This window comes from Ovis canadensis, chromosome 5, assembly GCF_042477335.2.
Source record: "Ovis canadensis isolate MfBH-ARS-UI-01 breed Bighorn chromosome 5, ARS-UI_OviCan_v2, whole genome shotgun sequence".
Taxonomy (NCBI): domain Eukaryota; kingdom Metazoa; phylum Chordata; class Mammalia; order Artiodactyla; family Bovidae; genus Ovis; species Ovis canadensis.
In genome coordinates this window covers 50,119,478-50,139,509 of record NC_091249.1, presented here as the reverse complement: position 1 = coordinate 50,139,509, position 20,032 = coordinate 50,119,478, and the positions used below count along the sequence as shown (strand labels likewise).

The 20,032-nt window shown below is 41.5% G+C and overlaps 1 protein-coding gene across 2 annotated transcripts in view; it reads right to left on the bottom strand.

The window, feature by feature from the left end:
• SEMA6A (semaphorin 6A) overlaps positions 1 to 20,032 on the bottom strand; it is a 131,695-nt gene that overhangs the window by 13,999 nt on the left and 97,664 nt on the right. The window contains exons 16-18 of one of the 2 annotated variants that reach the window (XM_069591718.1): positions 19,264 to 19,322; positions 16,527 to 16,547; positions 11,089 to 11,244 (exon numbers count right to left, since the gene is read on the bottom strand). In XM_069591718.1, the coding sequence (XP_069447819.1) occupies positions 11,089 to 11,244; positions 16,527 to 16,547; positions 19,264 to 19,322 (236 nt within the window). The remainder of the gene's footprint in view (positions 1 to 11,088; positions 11,245 to 16,526; positions 16,548 to 19,263; positions 19,323 to 20,032) is intronic. The other variant, XM_069591719.1, reaches the window with a different exon arrangement.

Sequence of the window (20,032 nt, the reverse complement as noted above, 5' to 3'; positions counted from 1 at the left end):
AGCTCATGTTCTATTCCTCAAATGAAGGTCCTGCTTTACAACAGTGCACTCAGCAGAGCTTGGTGCTTACACATCTGCTGAGCTGAACTGAATCTGCAAACCCATAGAATTATATAAGACATTTTAAGTTACATTAAATTTCTGCTGTGTGCTTTTAAATCACGGAGTGCAAGACCCGTCAGCACTTAGGGTATATTTATTACCTTAACAAATGTCAGATGATTGTGTCCAGTGTTATCTATTATTTATGAATAACAAGAGGCGGTAGGACTGGAAATGACAGGCTCTAATATGTCCAAAAGGTTAGGCGTAACGCAGTGTGCTGCGCTGTAAATTTCTTGACATCATTTTCTCTCCTAATGAGAGCTGTCTGTGGTGATTGTACTGAACTTCCATTATCTCTATACAGTTCCTAATGGCTGCGCCTGCCTTCAGTGGAGAAATCTAATTGCAGATACATATTTGAAAAAGAGTGCATCTTTTTTAAAAACACAAATTTAAAAAATAATTGCAGTAGGAAATTCCTATTGTCCCATTAAAAAGGAATCTCTTTACAAAGATAACACTCAGCTATAGACTTACAAGAGCTTAAGAAATACTAATTAAGGATGACAAACCTTCATATCACCCGTAATTAGCTTTCTGACACAGATGAGGAGCCCGTGTTCTCTGTACCCAATATATGTGAATTTATCAACTGTGTTTCACTGGTTGACTCTAGAGTCTTTCTGTGACTGAAGTGCTGGGAGACTGATGTCTGATGGGGTTCTTGTGGGTCTGCTCAGGCCTGCAGCACAGTCACACGCTTGGCAGGACTTTACCTATTATGACTTGCATAGCCTGTGTCTCCCTGCAACCACCGAGTGGATACAGCGCTTCCATCCTCTTTCCTTCTATAGCAATGGCATGAATTATGTATTCTGAGCAACTCTTGCAGCTTTTGAGGCCATTCTCATGTATAACGTCAAGAAAAGAGACGCTATCCTCAAGAAATTTCCCTGTTTCCACCATTTTGCCCTTGCTAGACTACTTTGTCTGTGGAGCAGTGAGGTTTGCAAAGTCAAACCTGTATATAACAAGCATTTTTTTTTTTTAACTCCAAGAAACGAGGCTATCAGAAAGAGTTCTGAGACAAAGCTAGTATTATTTTCCCATTGGTATATGTGCTCCAAAATACACACTGACTCTTCCCAATTTTATTGTGAGGACAAAACAAATTTTAGCTGAACACAGTGCAGTTGAGCCAATTAAAGAGCACATTTTTAACTACACCAGATGTTCAGTTAATATGATCATGCCTAACCTAGTCCCTGTAGTCCTTGAAAGTTCCATTAAGCTGTCAGAAAACTTTGTCATTTGTGTGTGTTTTTGTGCAAAAGATAGAAGAGAAAGGGGGGAAAAAGACTGAAGGAAAAGATGGGGCAAAATGAATTCATGTCAAGGGTGATGTGGCTTAAAAAAGTAGCTACAGATTAAAGTAAGTAGCACTTTTAGAGGTGAACTGATTTTTTTTAACACCCCAAGATTTAAGTTGCTGATTTTAAAATAAAAAATTAAAGTCTCTCTAATCATAATTTGAGTCCTTTTTTTTTGAGAAAATGATGTTAGGTGAAGATAGAAGGTTTAATTGGTATCTCTAGAAAAGAAAATTCAAATATTGGTGTGCACTTCCAGGCAGGCAGGGAGATGAAACAGCTTTCTACATGGCTGACATTTAACTTCTTTTCCTTCTACCCTTTCCACAATAATCTCATCAAGACCCCAGATAAATTTAGCAAGTTGTCAAGAGGATACAAAATTAATTAGATCAAATCTACATCTCTGCCTGTGCGGCTGAAAGAACAATTACAGCTGACCACGTGGGTATCTCGCTGCCCCACCCCCAAACGCCCATGCTCACAGGGAACCTTCCAGGTCATCCAGTAGAGAGCCCAGAGCCTGGCCGGCTCACAATAGATCCTTTTCCTTGGTGCCTCAAAGAAACATCAGAGACTACCAATAGATTCCTTTTCTGGCAGGTGACAAAGAAATATTAATTTAGTGAAAGCATTGGCAGGTGGGTTCTTTACCACTAATGCCACCTGGGAAGCAACAAATGGTGGCACCCTGAATTATATTATCATTTCTTTCTCAGTCTCCCCTTGGCCCCCCATTTCAAAATCCGTTCTGGATGAAGTCTGGCGTGTCCCCTGAGCCCCAGTGTTTTACCCAGTGACAGAGAAGGCGGAGTCTGGGGCTCAGCTTTACCAGCACAGAGGTCTTAGTTCAGCATGAAACAGCTGTAGAAAGTGCCAGTGATATATAGAAAAATACTATAGATTCAAAACTGATGCAAAATTCCATTTTCCAAACATATTGTGTATGTGTAATTAACAATCTATAGGACTGAATAATCAATTTATTATTTATCTATCATCTGTCAGTCTCTTTGATCTCTGTGCTTCCCTCCCTCCCACCCACTGCCTACAGGTAAAGCCAAAACCCCTGGGCGTGACTTCTAAGGTTGCAGACTAGCATTTCAATATCAGCTCCCTTTCTGACCCTTTATGTCCTTCTCTGACCTCTCAGCCTTTGCCATGCCACACTGCTAGCCAGGAGGCCACCCGTGGGCCCCTGCTAACCCCCTGCTAATCTGCAGGCTCCTTATGTATAGGCTCCGTGAGTCAGATCAGCCTGTACTGTAGCACTCAGCAGAAGGCTCCCATATAGCACACATGTTTGCCGAATGTTTTGAGTGCATGAAGAAAGAAATGAAGGAAAGTTGCTGTTTTCCCTTTCTTTGATACTAGGGTTGGTGGTTTAGTCGCTAAGTCGTGTCTGACTCTTGTGGCCCCATGGACTGTAGCCCGCCAGGCTCCTCTGTCCATGGATTCTCCAGGCAAGAACACTGGAGTGGGTTGCCATTTCCTTCTCCAGGGGATTTTCCCGATCCAGGAATTGAACCTGGGTCTCCTGCATTGCAGGCAGGTCCTTTACCAGCTGAGCTAAGGTTAATGTTACTAAAGTGTGGTTAAATTACTACATCTTTGGGGCCTCCCAGGTGGCTCAGTGGTAAAGAATCTGCCTGCCAGTGCAAGAGCTGCAGGGGACTCGGGTTCAGTCCCTGGGTTGGAAAGATCCCCTGAAGGAGGAAATGGCAACCCACTCCAGTATTCCTGCCTGGAGAATCCTATGGACAGAGGGTTGCAAAAAATCGCTCACGACTGAATGACTGAAACGCATGGCTTTCTTTGCGACTAGGGTTAGTGTCACCATTATTACATTTTCTGTTAGATTAAATTAACTGCGAAATTGACTATTATTTTCTAGTGCTCTCTGGATTCTAGTTCATCTCCTTCAAAGTCATGGAAATGAGAAATGAAAAAAAAAAGGCATCCAAATAATTATAGAAAAAAACCCCCATATAGTTACATAATAGTTGATAAAAAAAACCTGAGGTTAAATTAAAATTAGAAACAGTGGTTTTAATCTTGTCTTTGTTTAGGAACAATTTGATTTCTGAGCTTTCTTCACTTAAAAGTGACACTTGAAAGCTTACTTTTAGTGATAATTTTTTCAATTACCCTAATATCCAAACACATATACAACTTTTAGTGATATTTCTCTGGAATTAGATATAATGAAAATATTTTTTCCCAGAATGAAATTTTTACTTTAATTGCTCTTAAAGGTTACTATAAATTTCCTAAGAGTTAAAGGGCAAATGTAGACTACAGATTAAATCTTATATACTTACTGAATAAATTATCAGCAGCCTCTTCAATAGAATTGCTAAGGTAGCAAATCAATATGCAGAACTCTTGGCTAAATTTCAGCATCAGATAAATAATAATGTTTTAGTGTAAGCATGTCCCATGAAACTGGTGGGGCACACTTATACTAAAAATTATTAATGGTTTCTCTGAAATTCACATTTAACTGGGTAATCTGTATTTAACGTTAGCAGCCCTGCTCTTCCACCCCCAGCTGATGCACATCTATTCGTTACCCATCACTATTCTTCAGACTCACTCTAAACTTTTGGAGATTAAAACAGTTTAACAGAGCATAATAACAATGATAGTAAATCTTTAAGGGGCAGGTATAGCACAGTTTACAAATTTAAAACTATATGAATGGACTACATTTCATGAATTGTATTTTTCTTTATCAGCAACGACGTAGATGCCAAATTTCTTATGAATTTTGAAGGATACCTTTCCTCTCCCTCTCAAAACCAGAAATAAGTGAAGTCTTACTCAAAAGCATTGTGGGGAAAACGGCCACCTGTCCCCCATCTCCCTGGGCCTCGCCAGGCATGCTCCCACCTGGCTGAGTTAGTTGTTGGTTGTTAAGTGGAAGTTGCAGCCCCCTCCCCGTCAAACAGAACCCCCCCTGAACCCCTTTTGCTTCCAACACTGTCCTGTTCTATCACATTTAAAAATGGCTGTGATACTATAGGTTTTATTAGTAAAAACTATGAAAATTACTGTTGAGCTTTTAGTTTTTTGTTTTTTTGAAATAAAGCTCAGAGTGTTCAAAAAGAGCTCACCTTTGCCAGCATTTCCACAAAAATTTTAAATATGAGTTCTGTACCAAAGACACCTCCTTTCCCTCATCCTCTCTGTCAAGTGATATATGACTGCTATAATACTGGTACTGAAGGGGGCGACTAAAGAAAAGGGGCTGGGAAACTGTTCCCAAGTCCTGTGTCCTTGATGTGTCCAGCCAAGTTGTCTTCAGTTGTCTAATATCTTTTTCTAAAGCTGCTGTGCACCATTTTGCCTTGTGAACAAGGATAACAGTGGTCGTAAAGACTTTCTGGTGCATTTTTGTGTCTGTGTGTGCTTCATCTGTCTGGCGGTTTGATATTTCTTGGACAAGAACTCTGTCTATCTCCAGTTTAGCCTCTAACTCCTTATTGGCATCCACTACTGTGCAGTGGAGCCAGTAATAAATTTTGCTTGAAGACTCCTCAGAAAACATTTTTGTTATGTTAATGTTACTGAAGAAATGGCAGAAAAAAAGTGCAGTCCAAGTTTACAAGTCAGGAAAAGATGCTTATTTTTCTGCCTTTATTACCTTCATCAGCAATCATTTTCTGTGTATATATGATCACCTGCATATGACTTGCTAGGAGCCAAGAGATCTCTTTCCCCACTGGGAGAAATGAGATGTTTTAAAAGCTTCATCCATTAGATTTTAAGCATTGTTATTCAGTCACTAAGTCATGTCGGACTCTGCCACCCCGTGGAGTCCTCTGTCCTCCACTGTGTCCTGGAGTTTCCTCAAATTCTTGTCCATTGAGTCGGCGATCCTATCTAACCATCTCATTCTCTGCTGCCCCCTCTTCCTTTGCCTTCAGTCTTCCCCAGCATCAGGGTCTTTTCCAATGAGTTGGCTCTTTACATCAGGTGGCCAAAGTATTGGAGCCTCAGCTTCAGCATCAGGCCTTCCAATGAACATTCTGTGTTGATTTCCTTTAGGACTGACTGGTTTGAATTCCTTGCTGCCCAAGGGACTCTCAAGGGTCTTCTTCAGCATCACAGTGTGAAAGCATCAATTCTTTGGCACTTAGCCTTCTTTATGATCCAACTCTCACACCTGTACATTACATGATTACCTGAAGAGCCACAGCTTTGACTATATGGACCTTTGTTGGCATTTTAAGCATTACAGATGGTTAAAATGCAGAAGCAGTTGGGCTAGACTCTGTTACCAAATATGCTGTCTGAAAATGGGGTTTCTTAGTCTGTTCACGATGAAACTCTGACTCTAGGGTTTGGGACTCACAGTAGGTAAAGTTTGAAAGAGAGAAAAGGGAAAGAAAAGGTCAAGTAAAGGTTATTGCCAGGCCAACGGGATGCGCTGTAGCACAAGAGTCCTTACAGATCTTGGAAAAGTCCAAGTGCTGGGGGTAAACTGTCCCTGGGCTGCAATTAGGGAAGTAACGAGCTGTCATCTATACTTGGATGCTCACTGCTGGTCTGGAAAGCATCTCTCCAGATGCCTAACAAGCCTAGGATGACTAATTTTTTAGTCTAAATCCATCGTGCACTCGATTCCTACTTGACCAAACTTCTCATCTCTAATCACAAAGCTCTGTAGTTGGAAGAGAAATCAGAAGAGCACTAGATCGTGTAACTGAAGCGGTCAGAGCCCAGCCAGTATAAGGTAGCATCCTCATTCAATCTCGTTCTTCCAAATGCCAGAAGCACAGTTTTGGTGGTAATTTAATCCTCGCTGTACTCTGTTAACTGCTCCAGGCCAGAGGTACCCACAGTCTGCTGCTGCTGCTGCTAAGTCGCTTCAGTCGTGTGACTCTGTGCGACCCCATTCCTGGGATTTTCTAGGCAAGAGTACTGAAGTGGCTTGCCATTGCCTTCTCCAGCCCACAGTTTAGTCGTCAGCTAAGAGTGCTGCAAATCAAGGAGTCTCACCTACAGTGTTATTTACTTTTAGTATTCCTGTATCCCTCTACTTCCTACATCCGCATTTACTTAGTATTTTATTTAAATTGCCTTTAAAATGTGTTTCAGGTAGAAAGTTTATATCATTATCATAAATGGGAAAAAGTGTCACTTTTCATAACTAGAAGGTAACCACAGAAATGAAACTGCATGCTCAGTCACTAAGCTGTGTCTGACTCTTTTCGACCCCATGGACTATAGCTCACCAGGCTCTTCCATCCATGGGATTCTCCCGACAAGAATACTGGAGTGGGTTGCCATTTCCCACTCCAGGGGATCTCCCTGACCTGAGATTGAACTTGAGTCTCCTGTGTCTCCTGCCTTGGCGGGTGGATTCTTTACCACTGAGCCACCTGGGAAGCCCCCAAATCAAATTAACTGAAAGTAAAACAGAGTTAGTTCCAGCTAGCTTCAGCTGCATGGCAAAGCCATTTAAAGCCTGTTCTTTCTTCTCAAAAGGGTAGCAGTGAGTTTCTGGAGTTGTTAAAGCACCAAACAGACTTTTGTGTTGACAGAACGAAGACGACGGAAGGAGAAATGACAAGGGCATTGACTTTCCACCGTATGATTCGGTATTGAAGGCCATGATGTCTCTGAGTCATTTAAACCATCTCTTCTAAGATGTGACCTGTCCTCCTTGGAGGCTATGATGTACTTGAGGAATAAAGAATTGGCTGTAAAGAGGATTGTTGATAAACTCTATGATTTATGCAGTTCCATTCAGGATTGTTAGAAAGTGTGGACAGTATACTCAGCAGCCTTTATAGACCTTCTGAATCTTATGGGAACATTATTTCCCAGACTAAAAATTGCTTACAAAACAGCTTGTACATTGATTAAAATATATTCAGCATTTGCTGTACATTTTAGTTTAAATTATTCATTTGATCTCTAATTTAAATTCTGTTTCTACATCTTTTCCTGGTCTGAATTGAGCACATCTTCTTGACTAAATATAATAATGTGATAATAACTTGTTTCAAAGATTTCCCAAAATATATATGCATACTACAGCTCTGGCACTTCCAATCCAATGGGAACATTTTTCTACATATCGACTATTTCATCAGCTTTCTGAGAACTCACGAGAACTCTGGAAAATAAGCTCTGAAGGAGATTTTCTTCTCATCTGGCTTATTCCTGTGTCCTGAGGGCAATGGTCCCTGTGTCCATCGGACATTTATGCTCCACAGCTCTCTTGGCAGAGCTGTCCTGGCTACTCCCCTCACCTATCTTGCAGTCTTCTTAGAAATCAGGTTTTAGAGGACTGTTACTTTGGGTCAGAAACGAGGCACAAGAGTGGCTATTACTTCTCACTATTGCTCAACCTAGAAAAGAAAGCTCTTATTTATTTTGCTGTGGGAATGGGGGGGTGGGGGTGGTGAGGGGAGACAAGCCAAATCTAAAAATAAACTGGATTTTCTTTCTTATTCATAGGTAGTTAGAGCCTCTTTGTAACTACCCATTACCACCTCAATAGTTATAGGATGAATAAATAATATATATTTTTTAATGTGGCAAAACCAAGAAAGAAGTAGCCAGGGCTGCTTCTAATTTATCAGCTTGGTGATTAAAGGGCTGGCTAGTAGAGGCTCCAGACATCTAGGGAGCCAGAGATAAAACAGGGCAGTTGGCTGTGTTTTTTCCTAATGAATCTAGGGCTTGAAAGATATCAGGCAATTTTAAAGAAAAGCAACAAGGACAAGTGACATTAGACAAGGCCAGTAGGGTAATGAAGGGCAAGGCCAGTTACTGAGAGAGAAAATTACTTCATTTTCTGTGATAATGCTTCTGTGTGCTTTGCGGGTCTCTTCTCACACTTTGTTAGCATGACTGTATATACACAAACAGTGTCGGAACACTACCCCCCAGTGTAGAAGGAAAGAGCCTTGGAACGGTCCGCAGAGGGGCAGAGGGCTGGCATCTATTATTAATATTTTGAAAAGGGGAGGCTGAGAACAATGGTAGCAGAAGGGGGTTAGATTGCAAGGTGAGGAACGGTGCTTTGACAGAATGTGGGGGACGCACAGAATTAAATCAAGACGAAAGACACAGCAAGGGAAGGAAAGAAAAAGGTAAGCAAACATACTCTGGAAATGCAGAACTGTTTGGAAGATGAAGCGAGACCAGGAGGGGACCAGCCCAGTGGTGCTCAGCATTTCTGCAGAGCAGAGCTCCGGGCTCATCTGCTCACTGGCTTTTTCCCCCCACTGCCCAGCAGCCAAAGTAAAAAGGGCACCAGACACTTGATTCCTCTTCAGCTAACTGGTCAGCAGATACCATTTTCTGCTTAGCGGGGAAATGTGTGGTATTTTAGAAACAATTCCAGAGTATATTTAGCTCCTAAAGCCGGGGCACACAAATGTCACATTCCCATGAGACAATCGGCCCAGTGAAAAGAGGACCCATCAGAGGCCCGCAGAAAACCCACAAAACTCTTGCATCCCAGGAGATGCTGCACACACGGATGTGACATCATTAAGGCGCCCACATCAGGGAATGAAAAGCAGCAAGGGGATCACAGATTGGGTCAAGTTAAAGAACGTCATCACGAGTCAGAAAAGAAACAAGACTTTTCCAACAGAGTCACGCCATCACCAAGTCATACCACACAGCGCTTGGCAAAACCAAAGAAAAGTTGGAAATAAATCATGAACATTAAGTTGGAAATAAATCATGAACATTCAACAGAAAAAAAACACTTCAGAGCAAAATGGAAATCAAAATCATAAAAAATCATGGTAAAAGGAACATTAAGCTCCATCACATTTTTATTTTTTCAATTTCGGCATAACAACTCGTTGTCGTTGCCCCATCAAATACATAATCAGTTGTCAAAAAATGAAGTTCCAATTTGACAGGGCAAGGCAAAGAGCTAACAGCACGAGAACAGTGATCATGTTAAACACCCATGCAATCACCTCTGCCACCATTGTTTGACAATCTGTAGACTGCTTCCAGCTTTGTCAATATTCATAATAAGACCCAAGAGAATGAACAATGCCGAATTGTCAAATGATCTGTCAAAGTGTTAATTGGACTCTTTGATAACCTCCATCCCCCGGGAGAGTTAACGACTGGAGAAAATTCTCGCCATCCGTCTCGGGGAAGTGAGGAGGAAATGACTATAACCAACTGCTAGATATTTGGTTGACATATTTAATGCTTTACTGGAAAGGCTGTTTGGTTTTTCAGCAAGTTGCAGTGGGCAAACACAATGTGATTTTTACTGTGTTGTCTCTTCTTGAGTAGTCGGCCAAGACTAACACATCTATGGTCGGGAGCCACACAAAACAAATAGCGGCACATGTTAGGGCTGGTATAGCCTGCGGTGATAGCTCTGCCCTGTCACAAATGGATATGGTGGTGTCTTGAGATGATGAAGAGCAGGGGTCCCACCAACTTAAGTGGCTGCCGAGACACCAGCTTCTTTAAAAAAAAAATTGGGGGGCAGGACATATTAGCAGTAAGAAGTTACAGGAGAATAATAAAATCGATTAAGGGAGTAAGTTCACAAGTTAAAAGGGCTGCATCGTCCCACGTGGGCTTGGCATGTAGCAGCTGAGTGTACGGCATTCTCAGGAGAGGAGCCGTCAGAAAAAAAAAAAAAGGATGAAAATTTAGTGTGAATCTGCCGAGCAAACATTCTCTAAAAGCAGAGCTGGAAGTATGTATACAGAAACCTGTGGGGGAGGACAGGACAGAGACTGTCTTCCAAAGGTCACCAGAGCTGGTCTGCCCTCGACACTCAAACCCCCGCTTGGATGAAACTCTTGAAAACATATAGAAGTAAATAATGCTGAATGGGGAGAAACAGCTCACAACATAACTGAGCTTTTCAGTCTCTGATTTACAGGACTGGTTTTTGGACAAGTAAAGGCCTCTTTGGTTGCAGCTGCGACTAAAGTAGGATGTGTTACCAGAAGCAGCAAATGGCGAGAAAAGAGATGACATTTCCTGTCTCTAGTTTCTAGCAAAGAAAGCCGGGGAGAATTTAGGACAGTTCACAGCAGAGTCCCTTTCATTTAGCACGGCTTCCTTTCCATTTTAAATGCATAGCAATTCTGCTTGATTAAATAACATATTTTTTGTTTTAGCTGTTGTCCTCTAAGGGCAATTAAGTGCGTCTCAGGACCTCGGCTCTGTTCAGATTCAGCCCCCCTGTAAGGGTGAGGGATGGGACCAGCCAGAAAAGACTTCACTCTCACTCTGCTACTTCTCCATTCATGATTAAACGGGCTTTGACTGCAATTACAGGTACTTGCCAAAGCCCGCATTGCATTCCATCTTATTATGGGGGAAAAAAGAGGATCCAGAAATCACTGGATGAGCTAAGAGGAGTGGAAAGGGACTTCAGGAGCCAGTGTCCACTTTGGGCCAAGCCATGCCTCTCTTGGGTGGAGGAAGCTGAGAGGATGTGTTATTTGTTTTGTGTGGTTTCTCCTTGGTTGGGGAATCATTTCGGATCAAGCCTAGCACAGAGGATTGGGTTGCAGTCTTTGCTGAGACGCTTTCCATCAGAGTATGTTGGAGGTCCGTTCCTTAAACGCTGCTGCAGTTCAGCTGGAAGCAGTTACACAGTCCTCCCCGCTCCTCCCTCCCTCTCCCCGCAGAGGAAGAGGTGCTTCCAAGGCCTTACCCTTCTTGTCTTGGTGATTATGGGAAGACACTGCCCCCAAAGAGTCTGTGCTGTCGGGTGACTCCTTCCAGTCCATCATTCCTCCCCTAGACTCATACCCCTCTTGAGCCGCCGAATCGGACGTGGTGGTGCTGGGTAGGAGGGAACTGGAGTGCCCTGTTTTCATCACAAATACAGTTAGGGAAGACATCACCGGAGACCCCTGCTTTTTCTTTGCTCAGAGGCCAGGAGGTGGGACACCCAAGCTCGCGGTAAAAGACTCAAAGGGGATTGCCCTAGACATAATAAGGCTGGTGGTAGGATTTGGCAGAAGAGCCCTTGAACTTGCAGTTAGGGGGTGAAGGGCCAGGTCTTGTCTCTCCTGCTTGCTGGGTAAGCCCGAGGGAATCACTTAACCTCCCTGGGCCTTGGTTTTCCTTGTGCACAAAATAGAGGCCTCCAGTGTTTGGGAGATAAAGTGGCATCATGCTGAAAGTACCTAGCAGCGTCTGACACATAGTAGGTGCTCAGGAAATATCAGAGTCCCTCGGTATTCCCTTAGCAGCACTAAGGCAGAATGCGTCCACTCAGGGGGTGACATTCATGATGATGGGGCAGGTGTATGGTAGTGGGTGAGTCTCTGCCCTGTCACAGACAACGCAGCTGCCCCGAGCCTCTCCCATGGAGGATGTGTCTAGTATTTGGCAGCAGCACAGCCTCACAGGCATTCCGCTTTCTAAAGGGAGCTGCTCTAGCCCTCCTGTCTGGAATACAGGGCTCAACTGTTCTGCCTTGCTATGGCTCTGCCTTTTGTGTCTTACTCAAACCAACTTAAGTTTCATGGTCTCCTGACTCATACCCGTGAAAGGTGGGTTTTGAGGCCACCATGACTAATACGATTCAGACTAGAAAGGGAGAGCTTCCTGAGATCCAGAGTCGCCTACTGCAGGATAATGCTAGAAGAAGGATGGCCAGGTTGGGAGTTATGGCAGAAATTGGACATTTCCTGTGAATACGTTGCTAAGCCTTCCTTTCCATCATCCCACAAGGTTAAATGCAGATCGCATCTGGTGCTTTGATCTGAACTGTCACAATGATTTAAAGAAGCCCCACTACCTGTTCTCTGGTGGAAATAAAAAATAACCTCTCTATGATTTTCAAGTGGAGTCTTTGGCTTATTAAACCATCTTACCTATAGAAGCAACCTCTTGAACAATTTTTAAAAAGACATCAGGGAACTACTGTGAACGTGTACTTGATGCCTTTGGTAGAAAGTAGGACAGATTTCACAAGTGACTGCAGCCTCGGGCTGTGATCACCACACATGTGATAAATAAAATGCCGGCCACCAGAAAGAAAGATTCTAGTGAATGCACTGCATTCTTCTTTTTCACAATTATTATTGCAAGTTGGATTTTCAGGAGACTTTAATACTGTAAATTACAGACCATGTAACCATATACATACATGGTTATATATATAACGTGTGTGTGTGACTACAGCAGGGAAAAGCAAGCAAGCCAAGTGAGTATCTAAGCTATAGGATTTCCATGGGAGCTCTACATTTAAAAAGTTACCACAAAGCTTTGGTAACGTTTAAGAGGCCTCTTTCTGTGTAGGGCTTGTTTGGCTTCTACACAGCTTCAAATATCTGCTTTGCTGCAAAGAGTCTAGTTCATATCCAACCGCTAAAAACATGTTCATTTAAAACTCAAGAATGCTTGCATCTAGATTGTTTGTTTTTTACATTTCTGGGTTTCACATTTCATCTCCCAATACTGATAAGAGAACACGAGTAGGAAAATTAATAACCTGGAATTGGAAACACAGACTTTCTTTTACTTCCTTTATGCTTATATTGAGGTCTAAAATATAGCCTCTATTTTCTGCTGTTGAATTAACCATGCTCTCATGAAACATACTGTCAACCTGAGAGACTTCAGCATCCAAACAGTGAGAAATAGCTTAGTAGTGAGTCAGAAAGAGGGGGGAGGAAAAATGAAGCCTTTCCTCCAAGTAGCAAGAACTTCTTTTACCTGAATTGATATGCATTTTGAGCGCTTTCAATTTAACTGTGTTCAAGGGGCAATTTTATGGTAATGCCATAAGTATGGTTTAGGCAGAACATTTCTTAATACGGTAATCTAGGGGAAATATATGCCTAAGGGACACATTCTCTGTAGAAAAGAGTTCCTGGACCATATGCTGCAAATACATGGAAAAGTCATTGGTAATGGAAAGCTATGGCTATGAGAGGAAATTAGTATGGACCAGATGGTAGTTAGGTAGGAAAATGTTGCACGCAAATGTGAGAAATCAGCTTCTGCCTATTGCTGAAATGTTAGTTTAATACCCACCACATCTCCGTTTTCTCCATGTAAATCTAGAGAAACCATGCATCGTATATACTCAAATGGAAGAAAAAAATAGAGCAGCATGAGGCTTGTAATCTTTGAAACGTATGCTCGAGGACAGACAGTGTGTGTCAGTGGTGGAAATAGATAGTCGGAGAAAGCAGTGCCTGATTCTCAGGAATTTTAGAACTACCATGTGAAAGCACCCGTAAGCAGCCGTCCTTCATTTGAAATCAAAGAAGTGTATTATTATGACCTTGTTATTACGACCTCTCCAACTGTTAAATAGGTATCACTCATGTTTTTTCTTAGAGTCTGATTCTATGGGCTATGTTGCTTTTGTGCATTCCCTAAGAGACTGTAACCAAAATCATGCAACAAAAATAGGCAATCATTTGTGGATATGGTATTACAGGTCAACAATTTGGAACCTATAATTTTGTCTTGTTAATCCAATACGAAAAGTCATAATTTTAATCAGTGGAGCTAATTATGTATTATTCTTACAATATGCCAAGAAATAGATTTTAAAAGTTAACTCCAGTATGCATCAAATTGTTTCTCTATATCTACAAGTCTTTGTATTAATAATTCCAGAGGTTAGAAACCCTTCAAACTACTCTAACCTATTAACGGTGATGGTAGCCAATTAGACACAGAGGAGGCACTAAATCAGTACAAGAGAGGATGAGAGAAGAAGACAGTCAGGGTCCAATTCACTAAAAAGGGGTTCTGGTATATGTAATCGGTATTGCAGAGAGCTTCTACCATGCAGAGTTTGCATGGGTTATTGAATGATTCTTTTTTTCAGAGTTAGGCAGTACTTGTTCTGTGGGTCACTCTATGAGTCTGTACTCAGCCACTGGGCTTCAGTATTATGGGAACATGTAAAGGACACGGATAGACACAGTGGGTGCACTTCGGACTTTGGGGTTGGCTTCCTTGTTTATATCTGGGCTCATAAAAACAGCTATTTGGTTTTTCTTTTGATGGTACAAAAAGAATACCTAGTCTAGTGCCTGGCACATAGTAGGCCCTAAGCAGATGTCTGCAAATGAATGAATTAAATCTCTTCTAGGTTTATTAGATCCAAAATAAGCATCTTTTGCAGTAGTTGGTGTAAAGAAAGTCTCCTGTGCTTTTGTAAGTACTGACTGAACCAGCCCTCATTTTGATGGTCAGTTAATCATCTAACCACTTTACACTGGAGAGACTGGGCCTGAAATGGACAGAATTATTAGCTGAAAGGAAAATTCCAACTCTTCTTTAGTGTCATCACAGAAACCACTGATGGAGCGAATGGGGATTGTCCTTTAAAGTGTTAATGTGGAGGAATTAATAAGTTCCTTTCCTTTTGTAAAGGCAGGAAGAGGGATCCATAAATCGAAGAGCATCCCATGCTTTAATTATTCTATCTATATGAGAAACTACCTGGGAGTTAAAGTTGGCCTTAGTCCGACTGATGAATGCTGGGGAGCCTGCTGGTTCAAGGAGATTTAAGACCTGAATTTCTCAACATCTGATAAATATTATTCAATTACAGGAAATGATTGCAAAGCATGATATTGAAAAGAGCAGATGCTAACTGGGTTCTCTTTCTGAAGGGCACACTGAGCTACATGACACTCGCCTCCTGAGGAATGTTTCTCCCAGTTGTTGGGGTTCAGTATTCTGGCTTGAATCAGAGATGAGAGGAGGTTAAAGGTGGATGAATTCAGTGGGCTTATTGACTCCACACTGCCTCACTTCATGACAGGAGAGACTGGGTGTTGTTTTCTGTATCTGTACAGCCGCCATTTATAAGATAAACTTTCGGACTTTCAAAGAGGCGTTTTATTGACGCTAGTTAGACACAGGAGTGACAGTTTCCACAGAGCTATTAAACACATTTGCAGCCATTAGGAACTGTTTTTCTGAATCCTAAATCTACCTTGCTTTCTTTTCCTCCCTCTTTTTTCTTTCCTTTATTTTGTTCTCTTCCTCTGTTACCTACCTCTACGTTGAAAGACTGACCTGGAGCTGTTACTGTTATGTATTTCAAAACATAAAAATGATAAAATGTCTGCAGACCAATGAAACTTGTAGTCCCCGGTATAATACAGAAGCTTAAATTTGCCATTACATATGTGCTGTTCATTATCTTTAAAAATAAAACCACATGAATAGTTTACCTTAATAAACATTTGGGGAAACTTTGAGAAAAGGAACTGGAACATTTCAACTACATATTCACTTTCCTTATAAAGAGCTCAGAATATCTGTTTATGGACTTGCGGGCTTTATTTAGTAGAGTGTCTGTGTATTTCAGAGCAGGAACAATGGGATAGATCCTGTTTGCACATCATTTTGACTGCATAACTCTTCGTTATGTACATTTAAAGAAATGTCACTGAAGATAGGTCTACAAATTCATACTCCAGGTATGATTAAATTTTGATGGCTATATTGGAAAGTTTTGCCTGTTAAGAACTTGGTATCTGCATTCTGTATGGACTTTTCCTACCGAGGATGTTGTTCTGAAAGTCAGCATTTTGGGGAATCAGGTAGGGAGCTGTGGCCTATTACTTATAAGCACTGTTCTTCTATCTTGGATGTACTTATGTCCAAAAGTAATTTCCTCTCCCTCAAGAACTCATTAAATGCATTCACCAAACTCCCTAAGGTTGGCATATTTCCTGTTACGTGGATTGTATTTCATGTTACGTGGATTAAAAATGTAAGACTCCTTCTCACACGTCAGTTGTCTCATATATGTAGAGAAATTTTTGAAGTATCATGAAAGCTATGAATAATTTTAGTGAATTGGGGCCCTGGGGTAGCAAAGTATCTGGTCCATGATGTTTGGGAATGAAAACTCTAAACTACCACAGGGTGAGTGGCTCGAAGAATAAGAAAACAAAACCAAACCACAAACTGACCATAGACTGTGCTGTAAGACATTTCATGATCTGGTAGAGGAGTCGAAATGTCTATAAAAAATAATGAGAATTTAAAAGTTAACTGAAAAAGAAACATAAGATTCGGAAATACTCAAGAGGGTTAGTGAAATAGGATTTCACAAATAGATTTCCATTGCCATTAAATTATCAGTAACATCTTCCTTACCATTCAGTGCCACGAAGGAATCTGAAAGACAAAAGGGAGGAGTGAGTGAGTTAATGTTTAACACGCTGCTCGATGTGACTTTTGTAATCAGTGGGAATGAGCTGATACAGAGCTGCGCTAACACACAAGGCCTAGACTAAGGAAGTGCTTTTTAGTTTCTGCTTGTAACAGAAGATGCTTCCTATCTGGTTCAGTTTCATACCCCTGTGTCTCTTTACCAAGTGGGCTTCCTCAAAGTCATGCCTTTGTTGCCAAGAGGCAGAGAAAAAGCAAGCGTGAGTGCAGAGAAGGGTAACTGCGATTATACATAAGCCCTGCTCCATCAGGAGGGACGTGTACATGGATAAGGTGAGTCACTTCTGGACCACACTTACGAAGCACTTGTTCTTTATAGTCCCTCTCATTTCATCCTCCCAACTGTGCTGTGAGGAGCTGTCCGGTATCACAATGTTCTGACCTCAGCAGGGGTTTAAGTTAGGAAATTAACAAAAATAAAAATCACACATAGAGGTAACATCCTGTTTGTGTGCACGCACGCATGTATATATGTGCTGTGTATCTGGGTCATGTCACTGGTTCACTCAGCCTGCTCCTCAGCCTCTGATACTGGCTCTTTATGGTTTCCTCATTTCCCCTAAAACTTCTGTGCGAGAGTCATTGTGCACCAGATATCTAAGTCCTATGAATGCCTGCGTGTGACTAGGTAACAACTCACAAAAGTAGGTCATGCTCCAGTGAGCGCCCAGGATGAGAGATGCCACTAGAAAAGTCACTACCTGCTGCCTGGAGCAGGCACCCTATGTGCCTCAGTGGGAATGGGGTGTCAGGTTATGGGGAACACGAAAACATGGAGCCTGGACCCCTGAGACTAAAGGGCAAATCTCCGACCTTGGACCTGAAGGCCTGCCCTGAGCTCCGCGCTGGGACCCGGGTGCGGTGTAGTTTGCACCTCAGGGAGCCAGTAACACGATCCCACTTTTCATTTGTGCACCTATTCAACCCACATCGATACCCCTGTTTTTTCTACAGATGCTTTTAGCACCAACTCATAAAAATATGAAGAAAACATTCACTGATGTCAGCTAATTAAGTTCACTCACATAGACACACATACAGACCAAAGCCTGTTTTCCCTAAAAATGACACTGGAAAGCATCAGCTTGACTAAGGTCCACCAATCCAACATCACATTGTTTAGCTGCACACACCTAACAGATCTTTCGGTGATGCCGCTGTCTCCTATGTCTACTTCTTAGTTCAGATTTTGTGTGTGAGGACATAGTAAGAAAAAGACAAAGGAAGAAGCTTTTGCCAATATATATTTGCAAACCCAAAATATATATGACCAAGAATTTGGAGATGAGGCTGTCTGTAGCCCTCTTTATTTAATTATGTCTCTTCTCCAGAAAAGATAAGGTATTAAATGGCACCTTAGAGTCCGTCATTTCAGGACTCATGGCTCAAAGATGGAGAGTTATATCCAAGATTTTCATTATCGAATCAAGTATCAGAAGTAATATAGTCTCATTCCCCTAGGAGCTATCTCTGGTGCCATTCTGAATACAAGCTTCTTGAAAATTCATCACATATAACATTTTGAAACATGGCAAACTGAACATTTTTCAAGGGTATGGCATTCTCTAAATTAGTGTTAATAAAGCATTTTCAAGAGAATATGGATACTAATCAGATCACTGAACAGGGGGGCAGAGTTTTGACTAGGATCCTTTATATAAGGTTCTAACTACAATATTAACATCCAACCAGTCCATCCTAAAGGAGATCAGTCCTGAATGTTCATTGGAAGGACTGATGTTGAAGCTGAAACTCCAGTACTTTGGCCGCCTGATGCGAAGAGCTGACTCATTTGAAAAGACACTGATACTGGGAAAGATTGAAGGCGGGAGGAGAAGGGGATGACAGGGCGAGATGATTGGATGGCATCCCCGACTCAATGGACATGAGTTTGGGTAAACTCTGGGAGTTGGTGATGGACAGGGAGGCCTGGCGTGCTGCAGTTCACGGGGTCGCAAAGAGTCGAACCCGACTGAGTTACTGAATTGAATAACTTTTGAAATGAACCCTGAGATTTAGCATAGTAGGTCAGTTCTTATAAAAAGGGTATTTTGAATCACTTTGTACTTAGTGGGTTCTTTCTGAACATTTGTTTTTATTGCAAATGGTAATAAACGTAAGTCTAATTAAAAAATAATTACTTTTGTTTGCCAATATGTTCAAGAAAAGTAAATAGTGTCCCACTCAACTGAAAAAACAGAGTTCAGTGATCAACCTTTTAAATAATTTGTCTAAAGATTGTGCCAATATTGTATTTTTAAAGACAACAAAACTAGTGTTGTTTTGTTTTTTTTTTTAATAGTTTTTTATTCTTTAATTGGAGGAAAATTGCTTTACAGTGTTGTGTTGGTAAAACTGGTTTTTAAGTGGAAATGCTGATATAGCTGACTGTTCTGCTACAGGTTCATCCTCAAGAGGGAATTTGTTTCACACTTATGATAACGAACTAGGTGCCAGCATTTTCAGCTACAGCACTGACAACTGTGGCTTCAAAAGACACTATTTTCTCTGATATTTAGAAGGTGATTTATGTTATTTTTGCATGTTTTAGAGGCAGCTGCACTCAATTTCACATGTGGGGTCATGTTTCTAGGCCATTCTATAAAAGCATCTTTTATCGACTAAATATCCAAAAACAAGCACGGATAAAAACTCCACTTACTGTGACAATCCCCCAGGCCATCGGTATTGCCACGCTCTATGTCCTGTTCAAAAGTCAGTCTTCAAAAGGAAGGAAGGAGAAGAAGATAGAAACAGATTCAATGATATGAGTCTTTATTCCAGCATGCATCTTAAATTTCACTAAAGCAACTAACACAGTTTGAAAAACTGAGTGCCAGGTATAAAAAGAAATAGATAAAACAGCTTGAAAATTTATCTCTGAAGTTTATAGAAATGAGTCCTTTGTGAATCTCTAAGGAGAAGCCATGGTTTGGGCAGTCAATTCAAGTTTTATTCAGGGGGTAAACAAGTTTGTGGATTACCTATATCACTCTTTGCTGCTAATGCCCTGAGCATTTTTGAAACATCTGAAAAATTTAAATGTTAACCAACATCCTGATGTAAGTGATACAGAAGTCTACACCTTAAGAAAAGCGTTTTCCTCTCTCCGTTCTCTTTCACCCCAACTCTTGCCTCCCTAGACCTTTACCTATTTCTTTGTTTAGAAATGGCTTTGTACAGCAACGTGTTCCCAGCAGTCGGTGGCTATAAGGGGCCTCCGAGAGGACACAGGACACGGTGGTGTATTTTGCTGAGCCCATGTTGGTACTTGGCTCACACCTGGCCCCACGTCCCGTCTTCAGGGGCACTGCGGTCATGCTTCTCTACAGGTTCACTCTCCTTTCAAGTCCACCAGGTCACCTCTGGGCTGCATGAACTCTGTACCCCAAAAGGACTGATCTTAATAGAATCTAATTTGATTTTTTAAA